Raw genomic sequence first — 25,490 nt, 5'->3', positions numbered from 1 at the left:
CCACCAAAGTGTGTATGGAAAACACTGCACAAGGAGATGGTGAGAAGTCAATGATTAAGTAGAGGTTGAATGTAGAGAAGATCACAGATCCCGGCAGTTGTGGCTCCTCTGGTGCATGCCTAAACTGCATGTTGTAGGGGATCAAGTCACCGCTGGGTCTGGGATTTTGTCTGCATTCTTCAACATTTACCATGTCGCACATATGATCAAGCATACTGTCTCAGTAGGATTGCTGTTTCAACTTATAATGTTGCATGAAACTCGGTACTAGTATAAATACATGTGCAAGACAATTAGGACACCTACTTGTAGTAGTTATAGATTGAGAATACATTTGTAGTTGAGTAGTTGTACTAGTAACCACATAGTTGTTAGTATTAGACTGAGTAACAACCATACTGGAGCTGGTTGATATAACTTGTGATGTACTGGTTGGACTAAGTGACCTCACAACTAAACCAACTGATGATCCACTGACTGATGATGCTGAAGGTGATAGTAAGTCTTCAGTAATTGCTAGGTGTGAAAAATTTTATACAAACAAATTAAATACAAAAAATTATGTTAATTTACAGTAAACCCTCTCATCACCTATTATGTCTACCACTTCTACACTGCTATAACTTATGAACCATACATTTCAACATATCAAATTAGAAAATGCTATGCATATTATGCTTTGATCTTTGGCAGATAATGAGGTCTTTAAAAACCATGAAGAAACCTAATAGCAGATAAATCTCAAAGTATTGCAAATCTCACTTTCAATCATTGATTTGCTATGCATGCTCTGCAAAGAATACACAGACTAATAATAATAGCTCATAGACCAACAGTGCTTGGCCTACTCCATTCTTTTTATAAGCACACCTATGCTAATTTGATTATGGGAGCTAGATTGCAATGCTGTAGGTACATTTGCTATCATTAACAGAGAACTCCAGAAATATAATGGAGTTCTATTTAATGCCTATCAGTGTTTCAAGCCTGTTTAATTATGCTTTTACTATGCTTTAAACAGACTCCCCATTAGAAGAAATATTAAGATTTCTTGTAGAATGTTTACTTGTTTCTTGTAAAAAAAAGTTACAGTATGTAGGTGTGAAATCACGTATATACTGACCCAAACACAGAAGGCTATAGTGCCAGACCGAGTAATATCAACCATTGACACCAATCTACTCCCTATTCCCCACTGTTACCACTCCTTTTAAACTGTTTTAAACCCTTGGTAGTGCTGACTTTAACTTTATTGCCGCAGTAGCTATCACTCTGTCTTTGATCCACCAGTTAACAGAAGTACTGATAATGTAGCTAGCAATTTGAAAGCATGTTCAATCTTCTCTACTGATCGCATGACTTGTTTTAACACTGTGACGATTTTTAAATGACATATAACTCAATCCCTCAATGGTTCCTCCTGCATAGCCACATATATATATATATATATATATAACGCCCAAGTTGGTTAGAAACCGCTCTTCATGTTTTAGAAACCTCACTTTGCACGGTTTCTAAAACCACAAAGAGCCTTGGTCTAGGTTCCTAACCTATACTTAGGGACAACAATTCTATTGCTGAGTTGTTGTGTACACAATGGTAACTACAAAGCCATTACATGCAAATAATTGACTGGAGTAAAACCAAACATAAAAATTAATCTAACTGCTTATCAGTCATGTTTATAACAGCATAACCAACATTGCTAAATTATCCTGTCAACAGTTAAAGTGATTATTTCATCACTTCAACTGTCAACGCTAAAACCTGTTGACAGTTAAAGTTCCCACCTGTTACACAGTCTGAATTGTGGTGAACAATAGCAATCAACAACTTAAGTTCATGCATAGCTTTTAATTGTATTTATTATTTCATTTACCTGCTAATATGTGTAGACTGCTATTTATGTATCACTTACATATACTTGTGTCAGTTACAGGTCTACATCTTCTACCAAAAACCTGATGGTGACTACTAATGGAGCATGCTCTGTCATCTGATGGTCCATTATCATCACATCGGATTATGATATCGTCTACTGCATAATTGTCTAACTGGTTAACACTACTTGTTGTGATCAGTTTTGATGGGTGAGCTGTATGGGTGGTAGCTATTAGTGAATGAAACAATATCATGTATGTACATGTTCTATGCCATACTTCTAGAAATAAAAGTACACAGAATAATTTGGAATTTTCAACTAGAGTAGGGACCGTAGCACATCGATAAAAAGTACTGAAACAAGCTGGAGTAGTGCACGATATTAAATCACAGTAAAACAGTAAGAAGTGTTATATCCCTACTGTGTATAAGATAAAAAGTACTGAAACAAGCTGGAGTACGTAATGTATGATATCAAATCACAGTAAAACAATAAGAAGTGTTATATCCCTACTGTGCATTTCCATTATGATATCTTGAGCACAGTAGGAATATAACACTTCTTATTGTTTTACTGTGATTTAACATCGTGCACTACTCCAGCTTGTTTCAGTACTTTTTATCGATGTGCTACGGTCCCTACTCTAGTTGAAAATTCAAATTTTTTCTATGTACTTGTTTGTTAACTTTTTGTTAAGAATTATTATGACTGGTGAACCCACACATACCTCATCTGAAATGGCACCATGTACCCCAGCTATATCAACTATCATCTGAAAAGTGAAATATCCATTACGCTTCTTTGTCAGCTATTTACAACCCATTACACAGCATTTTGGATCAAGAACTTAACTGTTTGAAAACCTCTGCAATCCATGCATACCGAAGAAAGAAATGGTGCCGTGTGCCCCAGTTATAACATTTATCATCTGAAAAGCAAAGTATCCATTATGCTTCATTGCCGGCTATGCTCAACCCATTACAGAGCAGTACGAATCAAGAACTTTTTGAAAAGCACCTCTGCAATCAAACTAGCCACTATGAAAAATATGGATGATTTCCGTTACAAAGGGAAGCCATCACATGCTGCCACAAAATTGACACTTTTCACTCTCAGCAAAGATGACTGAGACACAAAGGAGGACACTAGTAAGTCCATGAAGAATGTATTGTACTTACTGCGGTATACAAAAGACACCTCTCAAGCTGAAGCGACATCGAACAGTGAAAAAATCAAGCCTGTAGCCTTAGCCATTATCAAGTTACACTTATCTGAAGGCATCCGTCAGTCAGTCAGTCAGTCACTAGAAACTTCCATTAAATAATTTTTTTTAAAATTCCATAGCAACTTGTTGAAAGCATTTCGGGTTGATCAGAAAGCTTGTTTGGGCTTAGTTTTACCTTACCAATACTGCCTCATCATTGTCAGGGACAATCGAGGCTGGTTTTATAGTGTGATGTTGTTTCGTGGGCCATGCCTACTCCTTTGTGGTCCCTACTATAAAGTACTATCATACTATATGACAAGTCAGCTAAGAGTAGGGCTGCCCACAGGGGGGGGGGGGGGGGAGCAACTGGGGCATTTTGCCAGCCTGAAAGGGGCCCCTTGAATACTTGTTTAAAAGATCGATATACTCTAAAAGAGCAGTCAGATCTAAATACTCTAATAGAGCAGTCACGGTATTCTTCAGAGGAGCAGTGTAGTAAGTTTATAGATAAGGAGATATGGTTGGTGAGGGGTAGCTAATGTCACTGTTAGCAGGTTATAACCTTTTTTTTCTTAGTCTTCAACTTACAGCTTGGTAATTTAGAATGGAAACCTCCTTGCATCTGGGGCCCCACTTTAACTCTTTGCCCTGGGCCCCTTAATTTCTCTGGGCGGCCCTGGCTAAGAGGAGTTTTCATGAGTAAAAAACTTATGTTAAAACTTTCACCTTTTGACCATTGTTGACATAATATTTTAACACAAATGATAAACTTTTATTTTTTCAATACATACACTGTTAAAAATAGGGTGTAATCCAATCACCTTTAGAGGAGTTCTAACTGCTGTTTAAATTAAACTCCTTTGAAGGGAGTTGTAGTACTCCCCAGGGGTGCTCTAGGAGCAACTAAAAGGTGTTACAAAGGCGTTACAATACTCCCTAAGGGTGTTCTAGGAATAGCTATAAAGGCGTCACAGTACACTTTAAAGGTGTTCTAGTGCTCTCCATGGTGGTATTTTGTTGAAAAGAAATGTAGGCTTGCTATAACATTCCGGTAACCTTCATTTCATGTTGATTTCAATTTATACGCAATGATTAACAACAACAAACCACATTAGCAGTACACAATTATATTTTTGCAACACTTTTATACTTATCACACGGTTGTTTCCAAGTCACTCTTATAGAAGTTAACAAAATGTATTTATAACCTAATTTTTAATAGAAGCATCCGATTGTGGGTTTCAATATACCAAGGTGTAGGCAAACACCCTTACAGTGGCTTAGCTATTATGGGGAATAAAGTGACATTTGTGGTGTTCAATAACACCCCTAGTGCTACAGTACTCCCTTAGGGTGTTGTAAATACCATGGGTGTACATGAACACCTTTACGATGGGTGCACCTGTAACACCTCATTTTAACAGTGTAGGCGTAGCTAGTACCTTGTGGTTGGGGGGCTAGGCAATGGTAAAGATAAAGTGATGGTTGAATATGCAAAGCATGCAAGAAAGCCTGCTAAACTAAAAATTTTTAAAACTAATCTTCTGAAATTGTATATATTTCGGTGTATTATTAGCAGTAAAAATTATTCCAGTAGTGTATACTTACTTGTGTAGATTACCTGTATTAGGCATTCTAGCCCAATCTTTAAATTTTGAAAAATGGACTTTTTAGATGTTCAATAGATAGAATATTGAACACTGATCTCATAAATATATAGTTTGCTTGGTTGGAATTAGCTACTTTGGCATGCACAGCAGAGGCAGCAGAAACACCTATATTTTAGGGGGGGGAGGGGTCCAGCTTAGTGATGCCATGACCTAGTTGTAAGTTGAAGACCAATAAAAAAAGTCATTACCTGCTAGCAATAGTTGCCCTTTACCAACTAGCTGGACTATATCTCCTTATTTATAACTACATACATAGCTTGCTACACTGTTCCTCAAAGAATACTGTGACTGCTCTATTAGAGTATCTCAATCTTGACTGCTCTATTAGAACATTTCGAATGATGCTATTAAGCTAAAGGTTCAATTTCCATTACAGCTACAGATAATTTTAGGGGGTTTACCCCCCATAATTTTTTCACAGGGGCTACAGCCTCCTTGCCCCCCCCCCCCCCCCTTCTCCACCGCCCTTGATGCACAGTGCTTAAAAACTGATATTTTTTCTCCAGGGCTCCCATACATTTTAAAGAGAAAAACCGCACAATAGAATTAGGAAGCCATCTAGCAATCTGAACTGTCTTGAAACTGCAGTCACTTCTAGCTGCAAGTTTGTACATGTAATGAGAGTAACTTCAGGTAGTATTAGATCTCAGTAATTTCTGTATGCTTTGTGGCAAGAAAATATGTTTCACCTACTGCACACTTCTCAATACAATGGTGTATACCCTTAATCAAGTGGCTATCTCAAGTAAGTAAACACATCAAGTTAAAAACTTATAAAGGTAAACAATTAAAGTGGAGGTGTCACAATGATGCAGCAATATCTGAAGGTAGAGTTGTGGTTTCAATTATGGCATTGTTATGCCGACTTTGGAGTGGTTTACACTTTGAGCTGATGGCTGTGCCATCAGAAAATTGCTGTGGAGCTGAAAATTGCTAACCCAAGTGAAGCAACCATGCACTTCAAAACTAAGCACCAGTGACTACCTTCTACCCTGATAATATGTTTTATAAAGTTTTACATTCATTACAAGGGTTGAAAGGATTACAAAAACAACACAAAACGATGATGGAACAATGAAACAATCCCATGGAACAATCCCAAGTTGATGAAACAATCCCCAGTTGATGGATGATGGAGCAATCCCAAGTTAAACGTGAGTTGTCATTTTGTGTCAAGGTTTTATACGGAGAATTTTTTAGTTAATATTTCTTGGATATTGGAATGCCTATACCTTTATGTACAACACTGCTGAACACAAAAATTAATTTTAGAGGTGCTTATCATGATCATCACTCTTATGTGTTGCTGAGGAGTTGGGTTTGCAGGTAGGTAGTTTCATAACTACTTTATGGAATGCTTATTGGTTAGAAAGGTGATTAATAGTAATCTGAATTGTTGGTAGTAGGTAGATTGTTGAGTACTTAAGAGATAACTTGAAATTGCTAGCCAAATTATAGGGGAGGGGAGGGGGAGGGGGCTATAGGCCTTACAGCCCCCCATTTGCTACGCCTATGCAATACAGTGGCAGATCTAGCCTCATCTAGTTTGGTTTAAATTTAGCTACGTAAGTGGAAATCTTACTACCTTTATTATTGTTGTACTGTACAGTAGACCCTCAGATATCCGAACCCCAGTGTGTCTCAGGGAACGGTAAAAGTGTTCAGATAAGTGAATAACTCAGATAATTGAAGCCCATACATTTATATACAGAGATCTGTTGAAATACTTTTATAGAACATACACTTGTACTCAAAATACTCTAATAGATCAGTCATTTCCAATTTCAGATAAACGAGGGTACAGATAACCAAAGGTCTACTGTGTTGATAATTTGTCATAGCAAACACTGTATTTCAGTAATGTGCGTGTAATTGCACTTAACTAACATGATTTAACCCTCAGCAACATTTTACTTTTCATCTTGCTACATTCAAAACAATACTCTAGAAGAGCAGTCAAGTAACTACTCTAATAGAGCAATCAAAGCTTCAGTGTACTCACAACTTTTGTCCTGCAGTTAGCAGTATTTTACAGTTTAAAAGTATTGGATTTACTCTAATAGATAACTAAATTTAGCCTATAATCCAATCCCAGAGCTTCTAAAATTAAATTATTTTTTCTGGAGAAATGTCCTTAAATGCCTTAATTTTCAGCTATATTAACTTACAGAAACCCTCTTTCAAAAATCCTAGATCCATCACTGCTTTGTATCTTTGCAGCAAACTTCTAATCATAACAAGTTGATGTAGTGCTACTTCTAAAAATCAGGTGTCATGCAACAAACAAACCAAACTGGAATTAAATGATGTCCTAAAACTAACATTTTATTTTGAGCTTTGTTGCTACATACAGAGTTACTAGAATCTGACTAATTTGTATATTTTGTAATTGATGAAGATGAAAACATTTTTACTTCCATAATTATGTTGCCATACACTGCTAAGGAAGCATACCTTGAACAAATTAAACCACTTTATCCCACTAGTAATGCATTGAGTACCTTATTAACTGTTTTATAGTTTGTCTGTAGTGTTGTCTTACTAGAAAATTCTCCAAGTAAAGCCTTAAAGCTGTTCATTACTATACGTATGATTATTCTCCCCTTTCAACACCTGGCTGTTTGATGCCCTTTGAGTCCATTGGAAAGATCTTCACTGCATCCTTATAAACTCTCTTCACCCGCATTTCAAACTGGCACATATTAACCACCGTAAGGGTGCTAGTGGATTGTTGAAGCCATTCAAGGCCCAAACCACATAACCACATGCAGCTGTTACATCATAATTGGCAGCATTACACATACTCGAAGTATTCGGGTTAGGCGACTGTGTTTTGTGCCAAAAAAATAGGCCAAGAAACAACAGTCTGTTTTTGTTTGAAAATCACCAAGAAAATGATTGTATGGGTGCCCAAGGATGACACTTAGCCTGAAAGTAAGTGCTATATAGTTTGAAGGCATGTGCGAATGCATGCAAATTTGTAGCCAACATGCGTTCATGCTTTGTTTTATCTAGTATAATAGTGTATGCTGGTAAGTCATATTTTTAATTGTATGCCTGTTTTATATAGGGATGATGTTCCAGTTTGGTTTATCACCCATTACAAGATGCTGACTGAAGGTGTACGTCACCTATCGAAAAGCAGGCTTGGTGACTCCACATGTAACATGAAGGTGTCCTAGTGCATAAAGAAAATAAACAAATATGTGACTGGGCCTGTGAAAACAAGGCATGTGGGCACACAAAGTTTTCCTACATTTTCAAACTTTCATCATTCATGACTCTTCATAATATTATGACCACACCATTTTCAGACTTTATTCAACATTTCATTTGGCTTTATAATGCATTTTTGAGAATGCAAATAGAATTATAGAGGTACTAGTATAGCAGCGTAGCCCCCAAAATTGGCAATATTGTGTACTTTTCATAAAACCATGCAACTTTCCACATAAATACAGTAGTACTCCTCATGACATGTAATTTTAGATATAGTGCTATCGCTGAGTTGACCCCTTGGCAACTTTTACAGCTATTTTTGTACAGAAAATTGATCATTTTTGTCTTTAACTCCCTGAGGCAGTAATTAACTTGTTAAAACATGGTACCAAACAAAAGATCTTGTTGATAGAAACAACTTGGTTTTTATTTGAAGTCAATAGGTGATTTTATTACAAAGTTAAGATCATTTTTACTAGTTGCAAAATTGGATAAATTTACCTGACCTTGAGTTGTGAGTTTGGTTGTGCCGCTATACAATATTATGAGATATGACCTGTTATGTGATGTGGTGTAGTTTGTGCCCACATACCCTGTTTCTGCAGGCCCAGTCACATATATTCTTAAGTTGACATTTGTGGTTTATTGGAATTTGTTGTAATAACTGGTCAGCTTGCACAAGTTCTGCACTGCATTGTAAGAGCTGATATTTTGGAATACTTGATAGTCGGATATCTACCAATTATTTGGTGGGCTATCAATGATAAATTTACAAAGATTTAGTGCATGGAATTATAACTGTTGTGATCCAGCATGAAGTTACAAGGCCCAGAAGTCAAAGTCATTCGTGAGCACTCACTGTTTTTTTATAACTCAAAAAAGAAGAAGTGCAGAGACAAATCCATGTGCTAATTAAGTTTCCACTAGTTTTTTAATGAACCTTTACAGCAAATTTGATAGCTGTGCAAGCAGCCAGTGTCTTGGAAAAAGAAACGATGTATGGGTTAACTTTGAGGGACTGTAGCGCATAAATGAATCAAGATACAATCTTATATTTTGGTCTCTGTATAGTAGAAAGTTAGGTCAATCTTCGAAGCAGTAGTTTAGATTCATGTAGCTTTCGTTTTTGTCTGTATTAAATATGAAAAGAACAGCATGTGTGTGGCTTCGAAAAAGTGCTAGCAGCAACGTTTTGTTCATGTGGGTGTGGAAGGACAAACAAATATACATACATACATACATACATACATACACACACACACACACACACACTTTTCAGAAAATATTTTCAGTAAAAAAGGCATGTGTGTCTTCAGCCAGCTGTGCTGGTTCAAGAAGTTGTGAAATCATACACTGCAAACTTTAATGTATCAACACAACTCACTTTGCTTATCACATCCAGTGTTATGAAGTTCTGCAATAATAGACAGATAACAATATTTATACATACAGTAGTGATCCTGCAGATTTACTAGTGGACATTTTAATCCTTAATTCAGTCATGACTGAATTAGGGATTAAAATGTCCCCTAGTATAATCGGTGTTGGGCAAGTTACTTTTATAGTTACATATTACATATTACTTAAAACTGAACTATTTAGTTACAGTTACATATTACCCATAAAATAAAATAACTGTAATAATATTACATATTATATTACTTTGTGTCCACAGCCTTAAGCTGTCACATGTGAAACTACCACCTTATCATGTGACATGATTGCATTTTTGGACAATATGCAAATCTTGGTTATAAGTAAGAAGCTGGTGAATAAGCTTCATTCAGTAGGCCTCGTTACTTCATTGTGGCTAGGCATTACTGAGAGGATAACTAACAAGATTAGTAACTTCGTTACTTGTAGTAATAACATTATGTAATATTAGACTCATTACAGTAACTATATTACTTAGGTAATGCAGTACATTTGTAAGCAAAGTAACTTGCATTATATTACCTGTTTTTATAGCGTATTTCGTTATATTACTTTGTTACCATAAACATAATAATGTTATGTAACGCATTACATAAGTTACACGTTACTCCCAACACTGAGTATAATTATCTGCAGGTGTAGGCAACCTCCCTTGTTTCTCTACTTTTTATTTTCTATGATCCCTAATCCTCCTAATTTTTCCTTATATGTTTGTTTACTATAACATTATTATGACTGGTGAACCAATGCATACTGCACCACCAGAAAGGACAGTACCAGAGTTAATGTTTTCGACTGAACGCACACCCCAGCAATCAATTACTGACTCAAAAGTGAAGTGGCCATTATGCTTCACTTTCAGCTATGTTTAGCCCATTATATAGAGCTACAAACGAAGAACAGTAGGAAATGCAACTTTACAATCAATCCAGCCACTACAGAAGATACAAGCAATAAGCATAATAACCAACATAGCCCCAGGGAAGCCACATGACATGATTGCCATGAATTGACATCTTGAATTGTCAGTGAAAAGAACTGGAACACAAAGGAGGACAAAGGAAAGTCAGTGATACATGTATTTTAGCAATGTACTGCGGTTGGTGAAAAGGCACATCTTGGGATGAAGTGATTTAGAACAATGAAGAAATCAAGCCCATGGCCTTATCCATTAAGGAGTTATGTTGGCTGAAGGCATCAGTTAGTCAGTAAGCATAAAATTCTGTTAGGCAACTATTTAAGGATTTTTTGTTTTTAATCAGCGCCCACAGTTTTACTGCTGCACGTATACATTTCCCCATTATTAAAGATTTAACCATTATTTTATCTAATTATCATTGAGGATGTGTAGTTCATTTTCAAGATTGCTACACTCAGACAGAACCCACTTGGCGCATTGCAGCCAAGAGTATGAGAAAGATTTGTGCAAAGAAGTTTACAAGTAAGAATTTAATTCTTGAGTGAAATTGATCATGTGATGAAGGATGACTATATGTATAACTACATCTAATATGGTTAGTTTCTATACTAGCTATTTCAAGTTAACTAAGTTTAAAAAAATTCTAAATTGTTTGTTATGCAGAGAATATCAGGCCCTGAAGAGCACTGAACTTCCAAAATAAGTCTAGCTAGTTATATTGTGGGAAACACTAGGGATAATGGATAATGGTGATGACTCACCCACCCGCACTCTACATTTGGAATTTTCTGATGAAAAAGAGAAAATCACCAATTGAAATAGTAGCCAGTTATTCATAATGCCTTATAGCACTATCGTACTGTATAAATGATGCTATTATAATTACCTGTCTTCAGTTTGTAAGGAAGATCAGTCATTACTGATATCATGTTAAACAAGTAACAGAAATTTTTGTAATCTCTTGTAGTGTCTAACTGAACTAGTAGAAGATTGATAATCCTCTGACATCTGATTCTTGAGCTTTCTCCATTGACAACAAAACTCTCCACATCACTAGGAATTTCTAAATGTTGTTTTAGAGTTTTGATGGTCAGTTTACAGTTAGGTATTAAACTCTGATACAATACGTTGTAGTATCTGATCAGAAATGAAAACTCTGTTAAAGATACTACTACTATAATAGGTCCACTATAATTGTTATTTTACCAGGTTTTCTCATAATCAGATCAATCACTTGTGGTCCATAAAAACAGTGTGGGGCTATGAGAGAAAAGTAGATTATTACAGCGTGGAAATAGGTTGCATAAATAAGGCTTGGTGTAAAATTAAAATAATAAATAAAAATCAGGATTGCAAATAACAAGAATGACATACTGTATGGTAAACTAATTTTAACATGAAGGATGCCATTCATGCAGGGTACAGTGTATATGTAACTTATAACACAGTTTGAACTTTGAATGCACACTGTTTCAACTTTGTCTGACACACACTAACAGTTCTTACTAGTAAGACAATTTGATGGATGACTTGGACCAGTGAAAGGATGGTAGTCCATCATAATGGTGTCTTCTTCATCATCCATGTGGTACCAGTTTGTCCTGTAGTTGTACAGCAAGAAGGTCAAGATGAAACATCTAATACATCACTGGATAATATTATGCCGAGTTTAAATTTGTGGGTATATACTGCTCAGCTAGCCTTAACCCAGGTTGCTTTGTTTCCTTACACAATTTCAAAGTTAACCAAACATACTGTACTAAAAACAACTGCTATCCATGTAGCTGGTATAATACTCCAAACAGAACATAATATTAATCATTTATTGATCACACTAATGTTATTATGATAAGTAAAGGAGTAGTAGGTGAAGAAGAGCTACTTTGTTTATGGCAAGTTATGTTGATAGCTGTAATCTTTAGAATAGCCAACTGAACTCAGCAGAAATATGGATTAAAAATAATTACCAAACAAAGAGTTTGTGACAATCAGATAGGCAGTTTTTCCAATATTAGGCACTGGCAAAATAATGCTGACTTGAACATAGTAGGTGACAAAAACATCTAGCATGATGCCATATTAATCACAATAATGTGTGTGCCTAAAAGAAAATAAGCCCATTGCTTAGTTGGTCATTCACAGAAATATTGTAATAGAGCAGCCACTTACTCTAATGCAGCAGACAGGAAACTCAGATCTACTTTAATAACAATCCGTTCTAGAAGATTTTAATTTAAAAGGTATAATTTTGAACATAACGTGCTTGATTATTGAGCATTGAAAATAAGTTAAAAATTGACAAAATTGGCCAGTGCTTATATGACCCACATGCTCTGATTATTATTTGAAATCAATTTAAGTGCATTATTGCAAAATTTTGTCCAAGATACTGTACATGTATAGTAGGTGGGAAATAGTATTCAGAATTTTTCTTGCATTAGACACCAATGATTGCAAATCACAAAGATAATATCATGAAATATTCTACATAATGTAATAGTTGGTTGCAAAGAACAGTCAATACAATGAAATTTCTTAGGGAAACACACACATAGATAACTTGGAAGGTTGACATCTTGTTATACAACACTATTATATACGAGCAGTGTATATAGTCTTTGTTGAAAGCTAACCATGAATGGGCTAGTCATCTGCCGCAGTTTCAGCTAAAGCTGGCGACAACCCACATGTACAATAATTAATGTTTGGATATTTTTACATGTTTGTAGTACAAAACATAAGCATGTAAAAATTTCATAATGTGTTTTTGCAAAATTGCAGACAGAAGTTATTTACTTTTGGTACATAATATTCTTTGTGCATCTAACATGATACACAAAAGTGAGTAAAAGCACACAACCATAAGCCAATTCATAACTGAAGGCATGTCAAGTTATTATGTAATATTTACCTACAATATGAAATTGATTAACTTTAAACAGATAATTGGCACCACCAGCCTATTATGCTCAATTTTTTTAATCTCGTAAGCTTTTAAGCAGTGCTAAAAGAATCAAGCTTATTAAAATTAGATCACCAGTTTCTTATCAGCCACTTTCTCAAGTTTTGATGTGGAATGGCAGTCATGTTTTTGTTATTGAGTAGGTACCCAAAATGACAGCAACAGCAGGCTATCTGTCACTACAAGCATATAGTAAAGGATTTCTAAATACCTTTTTGAAGCAGGAAAAAAATGTTTTCTTAGCATTTAAATGAGAATGTTTTCTTCAACATCAAAATACTTTTGCACATGATTACAGCTACAATAATAAGCTATAATAGTGATGCGAGCCAGTGAAAATTGGGAGTCAACTTTACCTATGTGGCTATTATTTTCATAATATTGTTGTTATTATATTGTGTAACGTAAAAGTCTACAAGACCTCAATAACGACTATAAACATGATTATCTAGTATATAGCTAAACTTAGGTAAGATTAAAAAGTGTTATTATGTCAGTTCTACAACATGATCAGGAAGAGAATTTCACAGTCTAATTGTTCTGGGAAAATCGGTTCAGATAGGAAACAATTTTTGAGGGTAAGTATAAATATTCTTACTACTACTGCTACTATGGCTGAAGTTAGGAATGATTTGAAGGATGTGATCATAAGGGATGTCTACTTGATGATTGATAATTTTGTATCACAGGCATACATGTAACTAATTTCAGATACAGATTCTGAATCTCGGAATATATACAAGGCTTGTTGAGTGGATTAGTGAATGTGTCTGAAATAATCAAAGTTTTCGATTTCATTTTTGAACGAAAATAGCCCAGGAAAACCAGACCTCTCTTCTTGTGGAGTCATGTAAGATGTAGAGCTGTGTTTGCTGGTATCCCCCTGCTGGTATGGACTGTTTGTTGTTATTTATTATACTCAGTATAGACCAAGGGGTTGATGCTGAACACTTCTGTAAGGTGGCTTAGTCGTCTCATGGTCAGCTATGGCATCAGAACTCCAGTGTATTTTACAAATTCTGTCTGTTTTCATCTGTCTTTACTCAAACAATTTTTGGTGATTAAGCAATGGAATATGAAATTCTCTGGAGCTAAAAGAAATTAGGGCATATAACAATTCTGCATTGGTGCTAGAACATCTGTACTATCTAATCCATAAACTTGATCTCTGTTTTTATTGTATTTAGCACTGATAATATGAAATGGTATGAACCTAACAATAATATTACAGTATTAATTTTATTAACTAAGTTTGGTGCTTTTATCAAAAAGTGAAATTCAGTGGTTTTTGTTTGACTGTTTTACAGTAGCAATAAGGAAGTATACATACTTTATTATATTATATAGACTATTTCCTTTTTATATTTCAGAGAAATGTAAATCTAATAAGGCTTCACAAATATCTGTTGATGTCATAACAAAATTCACCACCTGTTATGTTTACACACGTATTAGTGACCAAAGTACCTTTTCTCACACAAGATTTGACCCATATTTTGAACTTTGAAGCTTCACAACTTTTTTCATGGTATAATTTCCATGACTAAAGCAATAACATTAATTTTTTTGCTGGCATGTAAAATGAGTGAAAAAAATACCTTTATATATCCAGTCACATATGTGACAAGATTTGACAAAACCAGGCTTCCAGATTTGTAACTTTAAAAGACCATAACTCAATGTACGAGTATGCTATTGGTTTGAAATTTTGATCTGCTATTGTGGAATAATTGACTTAACAGTGTGAAAGTTTTAGGCCAATACCATACTCAGTGGTCAAGTTACAGTTGTTTAAATTCGAAGCATTGGATGTGTATGGAAGCCTGGCTTTGGTAAATCCAGTCACGTAAAGATGAACAGCACTGAACTTGTAACATTACTGATGGATTATCACCCAATACATCATGATAAATTTTGAAGGACAAGTATATGGAACATTAATAATTCTGTTTACAAGCTAGGCAAGAGTTGTAGAGGTACTAAGAAACTAGCACATTTGCGACCAGGTCTGCGAAAACAGGGCATGTGGGCACAAACTACACCCCATCACATAAAGGTCATATCTCAGTACTGGAACAGAATATTTGCATTCTGTAAATTTCATCATAAAGCCAATCAACTGCTGATTAAGAGCTGAAAATTCCATTGTCATAGCAAAATGGCATAAAAACTTATGAGTGATGGCAGTTTGAACAAGTAGGCAAATCATGTGCCCACACGCCCTATTTTTGTAGGCCCAGTATTTATGATTTTCAAATAATTCCCTAAAACTATCCCATGACTGAAGACAATACAACCCATAATAACACTTACTATTCATATTATTATCACCACAATGATTCCCTGTCCCATGACTGAAGACATTCCAGCCCATTATAACACTATTACTATTTTTATTTTTATCACCACATAATTCCCTTTAACTGTCCCATGACTGAAGCCATACATCATGTCATATATGATTATACTTCTAGCTTTCTAATGTAGGGAAGGTACCACAGCAAAAATCATGTACAAATATGCCACAGCAAACATACAATTATATATATGCTTGTACTTGTTCCATTTATAATTATTTCAGTATTGGAGTTGACTTCGACATCCCTTAATACTTGCATGTGAAACAGCTGCCAGACCTCTTTCAGACTTGCACATAGAGAGTTTGACTGGTACCAGATTAAATCAAGCATGCTCAATCCAGGCAATTACACCTTAAAGTATTCATAGTTACAGCAAACTCCCTGAGATTGTTTCAAGGTACAGTGTAAATATGACTGGATTATGGAATACAGCCTTAATGTCATATGTATGATCAAAAGAAGACATTTCAAACTAAAATATAATTTTACAGTAGCTATCTTCAATTACAGCCAACGATACAACTTCCTCCTCTCTCAAATCAGATCACCACATGATATCCTTTAAAATTAAATAAATTAATTTGGATCATCACCAAAGAAGAGAACCTATCTATTATATCTATGACTACTCCAGAGGAGATTATGAAAGCCTTAATATGTACGTACTTATGTGTTATGTAGTTCTGACTTCTCAGATTATTACCATTCCAGTGATGTCGAACACATTTGGACATCCATAAAATCTGTTATACTTTCTTCTATATAGAGCAATGTGTCCCCATGATTAAACTCAGCCCAAATCAACAACCAAGATGATTCACACTAACTTGGAGACATCATATTAAATGCATGCTAAGGAAAAGTATCTTCGATCACCCACTGAAAGCAACAAGACAAGACTACACACAGCAGAAACTAATCTCAACAACGAATTCATCCAAGTGAAGTCAACTTATGAATCCACTCTTATACACCACTTTGCTTCTACCAATGACTCTAAAATTATTTTATTAATACATATGGAACATAACCAATAATTCCTACAACAATCCACCTGCACAGTTTAAGCGCAAAGGATGATTTCAGCAAAGCCTCTGTTTTTAACCAATACCTCCATTCTGTATTCACTACCAGTAGACTTGACCTTCCAGATGACGTCAAAACCATTGACTCCTCCATAGATAACCACTTAGTTTCTGTGTCTATATCCAAAGATGAAGTGCTTGAGGCACTCAACTCCCTTGATCCTCAGAAATCCACAGGAATCAATGGCAAAGGGCCTAAAATTCTAAAACTTTGTGCTTTATCATTACACAAACCTTTACATTTTCTTTTCACACTGAGTCTACGAAAACACGTTATTCCTACTTACTGGTGCAGTCTCTGCATATTAACCATTTTCAAATCTGGCGACAAGTCTCTTGTAAATAACTAATTGTTCAATCTCACTACTGTGCAATATATCCAAGATGATGGAGCATCTGGTCTATAACAAGATTATCTCTCACATCACAACCCGCCTATCACCACACCTGTTTGGTTTTTTGAACAACATATCAACATTAATCATATGTGACCGGGCCTGCGAAAATAGGGTATGTGGGCACAAACTACACCCCGTCACTCTACAGGTCATATCTCAGTACTGGAACAGAATATGTGTATTCTGTACCTTGCATCATAAAGCCTATTAAATGCTAGCTTAGCTGAAAATTGCACTGCCATAGCATAAAGGTACAAAACATTATGAGTAATAAATGTTTGTAAAAGTAGGCAAAATCATGTGCCCACATGCCCTATTTTCGCAGGCCGAGTCACATATTACCAATGCCAAAAATCAAACAGATGTAATTCATCTGGACTTTCACAAGGCCTTTGACAGTGTATGACACAACGAGCTTCTAGATCAATGGGTATCTCAGGTAATTTATGGCTTTGGTTTAAGTCATACTTATTAAACTACCAGCAATGTGTGAAAATCAACAACATACATTCCCACTTATTACCAATTTTATCTGGAATTCCCCAAGGGAGTATATTACTGAGGTCCTTTACTGTTTCTCATCTACATCAATGACATTCCAGACTGTGCTGTTTCTTCTACAATACTATTATTTGCTCATGATACCAAATATTTTAAAACTGTAGGAAAGTTGTTTGACTCAGACCAACTGCAAAAAGATATTGACTCACTATAGAAATGGAGTTCTGACTGGAACCTTTTTACATTCAATTTATCCAAGTGTGTACACATGAGTTTTAAATCCAAGCTAGAAACAATCTATAACATTCCTATTACTAGAGCTGACACTCATTGTGATCTTGGTATCTTACTAGTTTCCTCCAACTTTTCCTGGGAGCCACATTATCAACACATTATTGCCAAATCTTTTAAGTTATTAGGTCTATTGAGGCATACTTTCTCAACTCATAACACTATCAACAGTAAGAAACAACTATATATATCCCTTGTTCGCTCTCAGTTATTGTACTGCCCAGTTTTACGGACACTACATCTCATCAAACACATACACCTTTTCGAACAAGTTCAATGTCGAGCAACTAAGTTTACACTCAATGACTTCACCAGCAACTACAAGATTTGTCTTCTCTAATTACGGTTATTACCATTAATGTATACATTTGATTTAAGTGATATTATGTTCTTCATCAGGAGTTACAAATCACCCCAGGCTTTGACATTACAATATACATCTCATTTGCTACTGGCAACGCTCGACATGCCACATATCATAAATTTCCAAACCAAGTCCTCAGACAACACCACTAAAAATTTATGTTTCAACAGACTGCCTAGAATTTGGAATCACCTCTCTGTCATTGATTTGGATCTTAATGTTCTTACCATCAAGCAAAAACTACATACTTACCTTTGGAATCATTTTCTATCAAACTTTAACTCAGATATCATCTGTACTTACTCCTTATTGTAATATTGTGCCCTTGTGTTACTTGCAGCAAGCACTCGAGAACTCCAAACTTTGACTTTCTTTAACACACTGTAGCTATAATCAATGTAATTCTCACTTGTACTTAGTAGGGTATAGCTAATTAAGTAATTACTTATCAAGTGTAATTTCTGGCCACTGGTATCCTACCAGTGGACCATCAGTACTGCTCCAGCAGCACTGTAAAGTTTTTGAATAAATAAATAAATACAATGAGTTATGTGAAATATTTTTAAAATGCAATTGTTTTAATGGTGACACTTATAGCTACATGTGTATAGATGTATTCCTATGTATTACTGATTTTCCAAAATCCGGTCACAAATATTTTAGTCAGCAAAACATATTATACTGTTTCCTGTCTTAAATCAAAGGGGAAATGTTCCTTAGGAGCTTTCCATACAAAATGTATGGTGATGCTATGCACAGCCTAAATGATTGACTAGTACTTTGTTACTATGATAATATAAATTCGTGGTACATAAATAATTTTGGCAACAGAGGCATCTTGTTATAACACATATTCGTATTCTCGTGAGTTTGTATTATAATGTATATCTACTTGAAGTGTAGCTGTATATTTTGTTATTTGCTAGGTTCTTTAATTTCAAAGGCACCAATGATAATTATGAAATGGAATGAACTAATCATTTTTTAACCAAGTTTAGTTGGTACTTTTATCAAAAAGTGAATTTTATTTTGGTTTGACCATTTTAGCAATAAGTAAGTATACATACTTTCTAAACAAGATAATGTTATAATAGACTATTTCCTTGTTATATTTCAGAGAAATGTGTGCCTAATAAGGCTTCAAAAATATGTGTTGATGTCATAACAAAATTCACCACCTGTTATGGTTACATACGTATGTGACCAGATTTGCAAAAAGACACCCTTTTCACACACAAAATTTGACCCATTTTTCGAACTTTGAAGCTTCATAACTTTTTATCATTACATAATATAGTAATCTTATGACTTAAGCTCCAGTATAACACTTTATTGGTGACATGTAAAATGCGAAAAAGGTACCTTTTCGAAATCCGGTCACATACATACACACAAAGATGAACAGCAACTTGTAACATTACTGATGGATAGTCACCTAATACTTTTAAAGCATAAGTGTATGGATCACTTATAATTCCATTTACAAGATTAGAGTTGTAGAGGTAAGGATGTATGTATGTACTGTGCCATAAATTTTAGTGGTATTGAAACTAACACAATTCATGATTTTTAAATACTTTCTTCCAATGACTGAAGACAATACATCCCATTATAACACTTTTACTATTCATATCATTATCACCACATAATTCCCTTTAATTGTCCAATGACATCATATCATATTTGATTATGTTTTTAGCTTTCTAATAGGGAAGGTACTGCAGCAAAAATCATCTACAAATATGCCACAGCAAACATAGTAATCATACAATTATATATATATATATATGCTTGTACTTGTTCCATCTATAATTATTTCAGTATTGGAATTTGGCTTCCACACCCCTTAATACTTGCATGTGAAACAGCTGCCACATCTCTCAACTAGTGGCATATCATGAGAAAGGTTGTCACTGAGTCTAGCCTGTAGTACTTACATGTATGTAAGGCTTTCATGTATAATTATGTCTTTTACAGGGATACACAATGAGATCTATTCAGGGAAGGTGGTTTCACTTCAAAAAAGCAAGCCACTTTTACCAAAGCAAGCATACTGTAGTCTTGAGGTATAGTGGTACCATGCTGTTTGCTTTATAAAGGCTCAGACTGAAATTGATTGTGCCACTTGGAATAAAATTAATGCTTACATAATTATTATCATGAATTGGAGTCTTTCCACAAAAAGCACCCAGAGAAAGGTGTTTCAGTATCCTTAACATTCTACGAGTTGGGAAATGTTACTTAAAGTTGAAAAACTAGTCATAGAGTGCATCCACAAGCGTTTCAGCATGTTTTCGAATGCACATCACACCTATATACATTACTGAGAACATGAAATAACTTCCATTAAGCCTTTACTATACATTGCAAACAACATAATAGCATTAAACTTGCGAATTCCCCAAGATTCACCAACTCAACTTTATTTTATGATATCCTTAGGACTCATCCATTCATTACCGCAACAAATGTAGCTATACAACGTTACGTGCTGCCTTTCCATAATTGGATTTTCAGGTATGCATATGAAACGAATCCAATGGTTACACTCATATTGCCATGGGTGACTAATCACCCAGCACAGGCCATTAGTCTGAAAAAGAAATATCCAGTGTTGGGAAAGTTCCTTTTTAAAAGTATCTAGTTACATATTACATATTTCTTACAACTGAACTATTTAGTTACAGTTACATATTACCCATAAAATAAAGTAACTATAATAATATTACATATTATATTACTTTGTGTCCACAGCCTTAAGCTGTCATGCGTGAAACTACCACCTTGTCACGTGACATGATTAAATATTGGTTATAAGTAAGGAGCTGGTGAATAACCTTCATTCAGTAGACTTCATTACTTCATTGTGGCTAGGCGTTACCTAGTGGATTACTAACGAGATTAGTAACTTCGTTACTTGTAGTAATAATAATCTAATCAAAAACAGCCAAGCTGTAAAAAAAGGTGCGGCCCCCAACAAGGCCATGGTGAAAAAAGATGTGAAATCCAAGGTGGCGGCCAAGAAATGGCTGTGATGGTAGGTTAATGGTAAAAATTTTAATAACGACAATTCAGGTGAATTTGATGCCAAGACCAAGTGGCACAAAATTCACCTGAATTGTCGTTATTAAAATTTTTACCATTAACCTACCATCACAGCCATTTCTTGGCCGCCACCTTGGATTTCACATCTTTTTTCACCATGGCCTTGTTGGGGGCCGCACCTTTTTTTACAGCTTGGCTGTTTTTGATTAGATATCACTTCTTTTTGTATTTGTATACTGCAAAGCCGGCCTATGGCTGGCTTTGGGGCTTTTTTAACCCATGTGTTTTTTTCTTTACTACAGGAAGAAGAAAAGAACTTAAAGAAGAATTTTAGTACTTCAATTATTTTTGATTTTATTAGTAATTATACAAATTATATACATATATTTATTACATGCCCATTATTCCCCACAAGATATTTTTTTGCAGCTGATCTCTCTACTGGGTGACTTGAAATGTAGCTGAACTATATACAGGATGGTTTCTTTGTAGCTGAACTCTCTACAAGGTAACCTCTTCTAGCTGGTCTCTATACAGGGTATTTTTTTTCTAGCTGAACTCTCTACAGGTGATTTGTTTGCAGCTAAACTCTCTACATGGTGGTGTCTTTGTAGCCGAACTCTCTACATGATGGTTTCTTTGTAGCTGAACTCTCTATAAGGTGACTTCGTCTAGCTGAACTCTCTACAGGGTGAATTTTTTGTAGCTGAACTCTCTGCAGGGTGATTTGTTTGCAGCTGAACTCTCTACATGATGGTTTCTTTGTAGCTGAACTCTCTACAAGGTGACTTCGTCCAGCTGATCTCTCTACGGGGTGATTTGTTTCTAACTGAACTCTCTACAGGTGATTTGTTTGCAGCTAAACTCTCTACATGGTGGTTTCTTTGTAGCTGAACTCCCTACATGATGGTTTCTTTGTAGCTGAACTCTCTACAAGGTAACTTCTTCTCTACAGGGTGATTTGTTGTAGTTGAATTCTCTACATCATGGTTTGTATGAGGCTGAACTCTCTACATGGCGGTTTCTTTGTAGCTGAACTATCTACAGAGTGATTCGTTTGCAGCTGAACTCTCTACATGATGGTTTCTTTGTAAATGAACACTCTACAAGGTGACTTCTTCTAGCTGATCTTTCTACAGGGTGAATTATTGTAGCTGAACTATCTACAAGGTAACTTCTTCTAGCTGACCTCTATACAGGGTGATTTGTTTGTAGTTGAATTCTGTACAGGTGGTTTCTTTGTAGCTGAACTCTGTATATGATGGTTTCTTTGTAGCTGAACTCTTTACAAGGTGACTTCTTCTAGCTGAACTCTCTATGGGGTAATTTCTTTGTAGCTGAACTCTCTATATGATGGTTTCTTTGTAACTGAACTCTCTACAAGGTAACTTCTTCTAGCTGATCTTTCTACTGGGTGATTTGTTTGCAGCTGAACTCTCTACATGGTGGTTTCTTTGTTGCTGAACTCTCTACAAGGTGAATTCTTCTACCTGATCTCTCTACAGGGTAATTTGTTTGTAACTGAAATCTGTACAAGTGCGTTTTTGTGGGTGATCTCACTGCAGGTTGATTTGTTTGTAGCTGAACTCACTAAAGGGTGATTTTGCTTGTAGCTGAACTCCTTGCATTGTATCTAGTTTCTAGCTGATCTCTCTACAGGGTGATTTGTTTGTAGCTGATCTCTCTACAAGTTGATTTGTGTGTAGCTGATCTCTCTGCAGGTTGATTAATTTGCAGCCGATCTCTCTACAAGGTAATTTGTTTGTAGCTGAACTGTCTATAAAGTGATTTATTTGTAGCTGATCTCTCTGCAGGTTGATTTGTTTTAGCTGAACTCTCTACAGGGTGATTTACTTGTAGCTGAACTCCTTACATTGTGTCTAGTTTCTAGCTAATCTCTCTACAGGGTGATTTGTTTGTAGCTGATCTCTCTACAAGTTGATTTGTGTGTAGCTGATCTTTCTACAGGTTAATTTGTTTGTAGCCGATCTCTCTACAGGGTAATTTGTTTGTAGCTGAACTCTGTACAAGGTACTTTTTTGTAGGTGATCTCACTGCAGGTTGATTTGTTTGTAGCTGAACTCACTAAAGGGTGATTTGCTTGTAGCTGAACTCCTTACATTGTGTCTAGTTTCTAGCTGATCTCTCTACAGGGTGATTTGTTTGTAGCTAAACTCTCTATAAGGTGATTTGTTTGCAGCTGAACTCTCTACATGGTGGTTTCTTTGTTGCTGAACTCTCTACAGGGTGTTTTGCTTGTAGCTGAACTCTCTACAGGGTGATTTGTTTCTAGCTGATCTCTCTACAGGTTGATTTGTGTGTAACTAATCTCTCTACAAGCTGATTTGTTTGTAGCTGAATTCTCTGCAAAGTGTTTTATTTGTAGCTGACTTCTCTTCAGGGTGATTTGTTTCTAGCTGATCTCTCTACAGGGTGATTTTTTTTGTAGCTGACCTCTCTTCAGGGTGATTTGTTTCTAGCTGATTGCTCTGCAGGTTGATTTGCTTGTAGATGAACTCTCTACAGGGTAACTTGCTTGTAGCTGAACTCCTTACTTTGTGTCTAGTTTGTAGCTGATCTCTCTACAGGGTGATTTGTTTGTAGCTGAACTCCTTACATTGTGTGTAGTTTCTAGCTGATCTCTCTACGGGTGATTTGTTTGTAGCTGATCTCTATACAAGTTGATTTGTGTGTAGCTGATCTCTCTGCAGGGTGATTTGTTTGTAGCCGATCTCTCTACAAGATAATTTATTTGTAGCTGAACTATCTATAAGGTGATTTGTTTGTAGCTAATCTCTCTGCAGATTGATTTGTTTTAGCTGAACTCTGATTTGTTTTTAGCTTATCTCTGTACAGGTTGATTTGTGTGTAACTGATCTCTCTACAAGCTAATTTGTTTGTAGCTGATCACTCTGCAGGTTGATTTGTTTCTAGATGATCTCTCTACAGGTTGATTTGTTTGTTGCTGATCGCTCTAAAGGTTGATTTGTTTGTAGCTGAACTCTCTGCAAAATGTTTTGTTTGTAGTTGATCTCTCTACAAGGTGATTTTTTGTAGCTGACCTCTCTTCAGGGTGATTTGTTTCTAGCTGATATCTCTACAGGGTGATTTTTTGTAGCTTATCTCTCTACAGGTAGATTTGTGTTGATTTGTTCAATGCTGATCGCTCTAAAGGTTGATTTGTTGCAGCTGAACACCCTGCAAAGTGTTTTGTTTGTAGCTGATCACTCTAAAGGGTAATTTGTTTGTAGCTGAACTCTCTCCACAGTGACTTGTGTGTAGCTGAATTCTGTGTAACTGAATTCTCTAGAGAGTGACTTAATTGTAGTTGAATTCTCTACACAGTGCATGACTCGTTTATAGCTGAACTTTCTTCAGTGTGACTTGTAATGTTCTGAATCTCTATAGTGATATATTTGCTTAACTCTCCACATGGTGACTGTCTTCTTGCTGAACTGTCTATAAGATTAACTGTTTGCAGCTGAACTCTCTACAGAATAACTTGTGATGCAATAAAATTCTATAATGGAATAAATGAATTAGCCGAATGCTCTATTAGGGTGACTGTTCTATTAGAGTATCTCGATCTCGCATTTGCTACACGGAGTTGGCTTTCGAATCATAACTCAGTGGTTTGTAATCCAATTCTTCTGTACTACTGCAAGCACTTTCTATGAAGATTATTCCAGCTATACACCAATTTTCAGCTCATTGCTCTAAGCGGTTTGCCTAGTAGGCGTGAAAACTAATACTTTTTTATTCATAAAAATCGATCGCGTAATTGTGACACAGGTTGGGTTTTGTGTCATATCTCCGTGGTCTTTATCTCGATTCCATTCAAACTACCAAAAGGCACTCCTACGATGGTTACTCCATCTACATAGCAATTTTCAACTCATTCCATGAAGCGGTTTACCCTGTAGGCGTGACAACAAATCGATCTTGTTTTACGCGAATAATCGGTCATAACTCCTGAACCATTCATCGGATTTGTACCAAATTTGATGCTAGGATTCGCCTTTGGACTCCCTTTCTGTGTGCCAAATTTCAAGGCGATCGGAGTACGCGTTTGCTTGTTATAGCAATTTTTGCAAGTGTGCGAAAAGACGAAGAAGAAGAAGAAAAAAAAAACGAAGAAAAAAAAACGAAACTT

At 35.7% G+C, this 25,490-nt stretch overlaps 1 protein-coding gene across 1 annotated transcript in view; it reads right to left on the bottom strand.

The window, feature by feature from the left end:
- LOC136246572 (uncharacterized) overlaps nt 1-25,490 on the bottom strand; it is an 83,347-nt gene that overhangs the window by 51,910 nt on the left and 5,947 nt on the right. Inside the window, exons 2-7 of the mRNA XM_066038062.1 lie at nt 11,838-11,932; nt 11,538-11,591; nt 11,218-11,487; nt 9,363-9,392; nt 1,919-2,095; nt 307-516 (exon numbers count right to left, since the gene is read on the bottom strand). Of these exons, the coding sequence (XP_065894134.1) occupies nt 307-516; nt 1,919-2,095; nt 9,363-9,392; nt 11,218-11,487; nt 11,538-11,591; nt 11,838-11,916 (820 nt within the window). The 5' untranslated portion in view covers nt 11,917-11,932. The remainder of the gene's footprint in view (nt 1-306; nt 517-1,918; nt 2,096-9,362; nt 9,393-11,217; nt 11,488-11,537; nt 11,592-11,837; nt 11,933-25,490) is intronic.

This window comes from Dysidea avara, chromosome 2, assembly GCF_963678975.1.
Source record: "Dysidea avara chromosome 2, odDysAvar1.4, whole genome shotgun sequence".
Taxonomy (NCBI): domain Eukaryota; kingdom Metazoa; phylum Porifera; class Demospongiae; order Dictyoceratida; family Dysideidae; genus Dysidea; species Dysidea avara.
The sequence above is the reverse complement of the archived record's forward strand: the minus strand, read 5'-3'. Positions and strand labels throughout refer to the sequence as shown.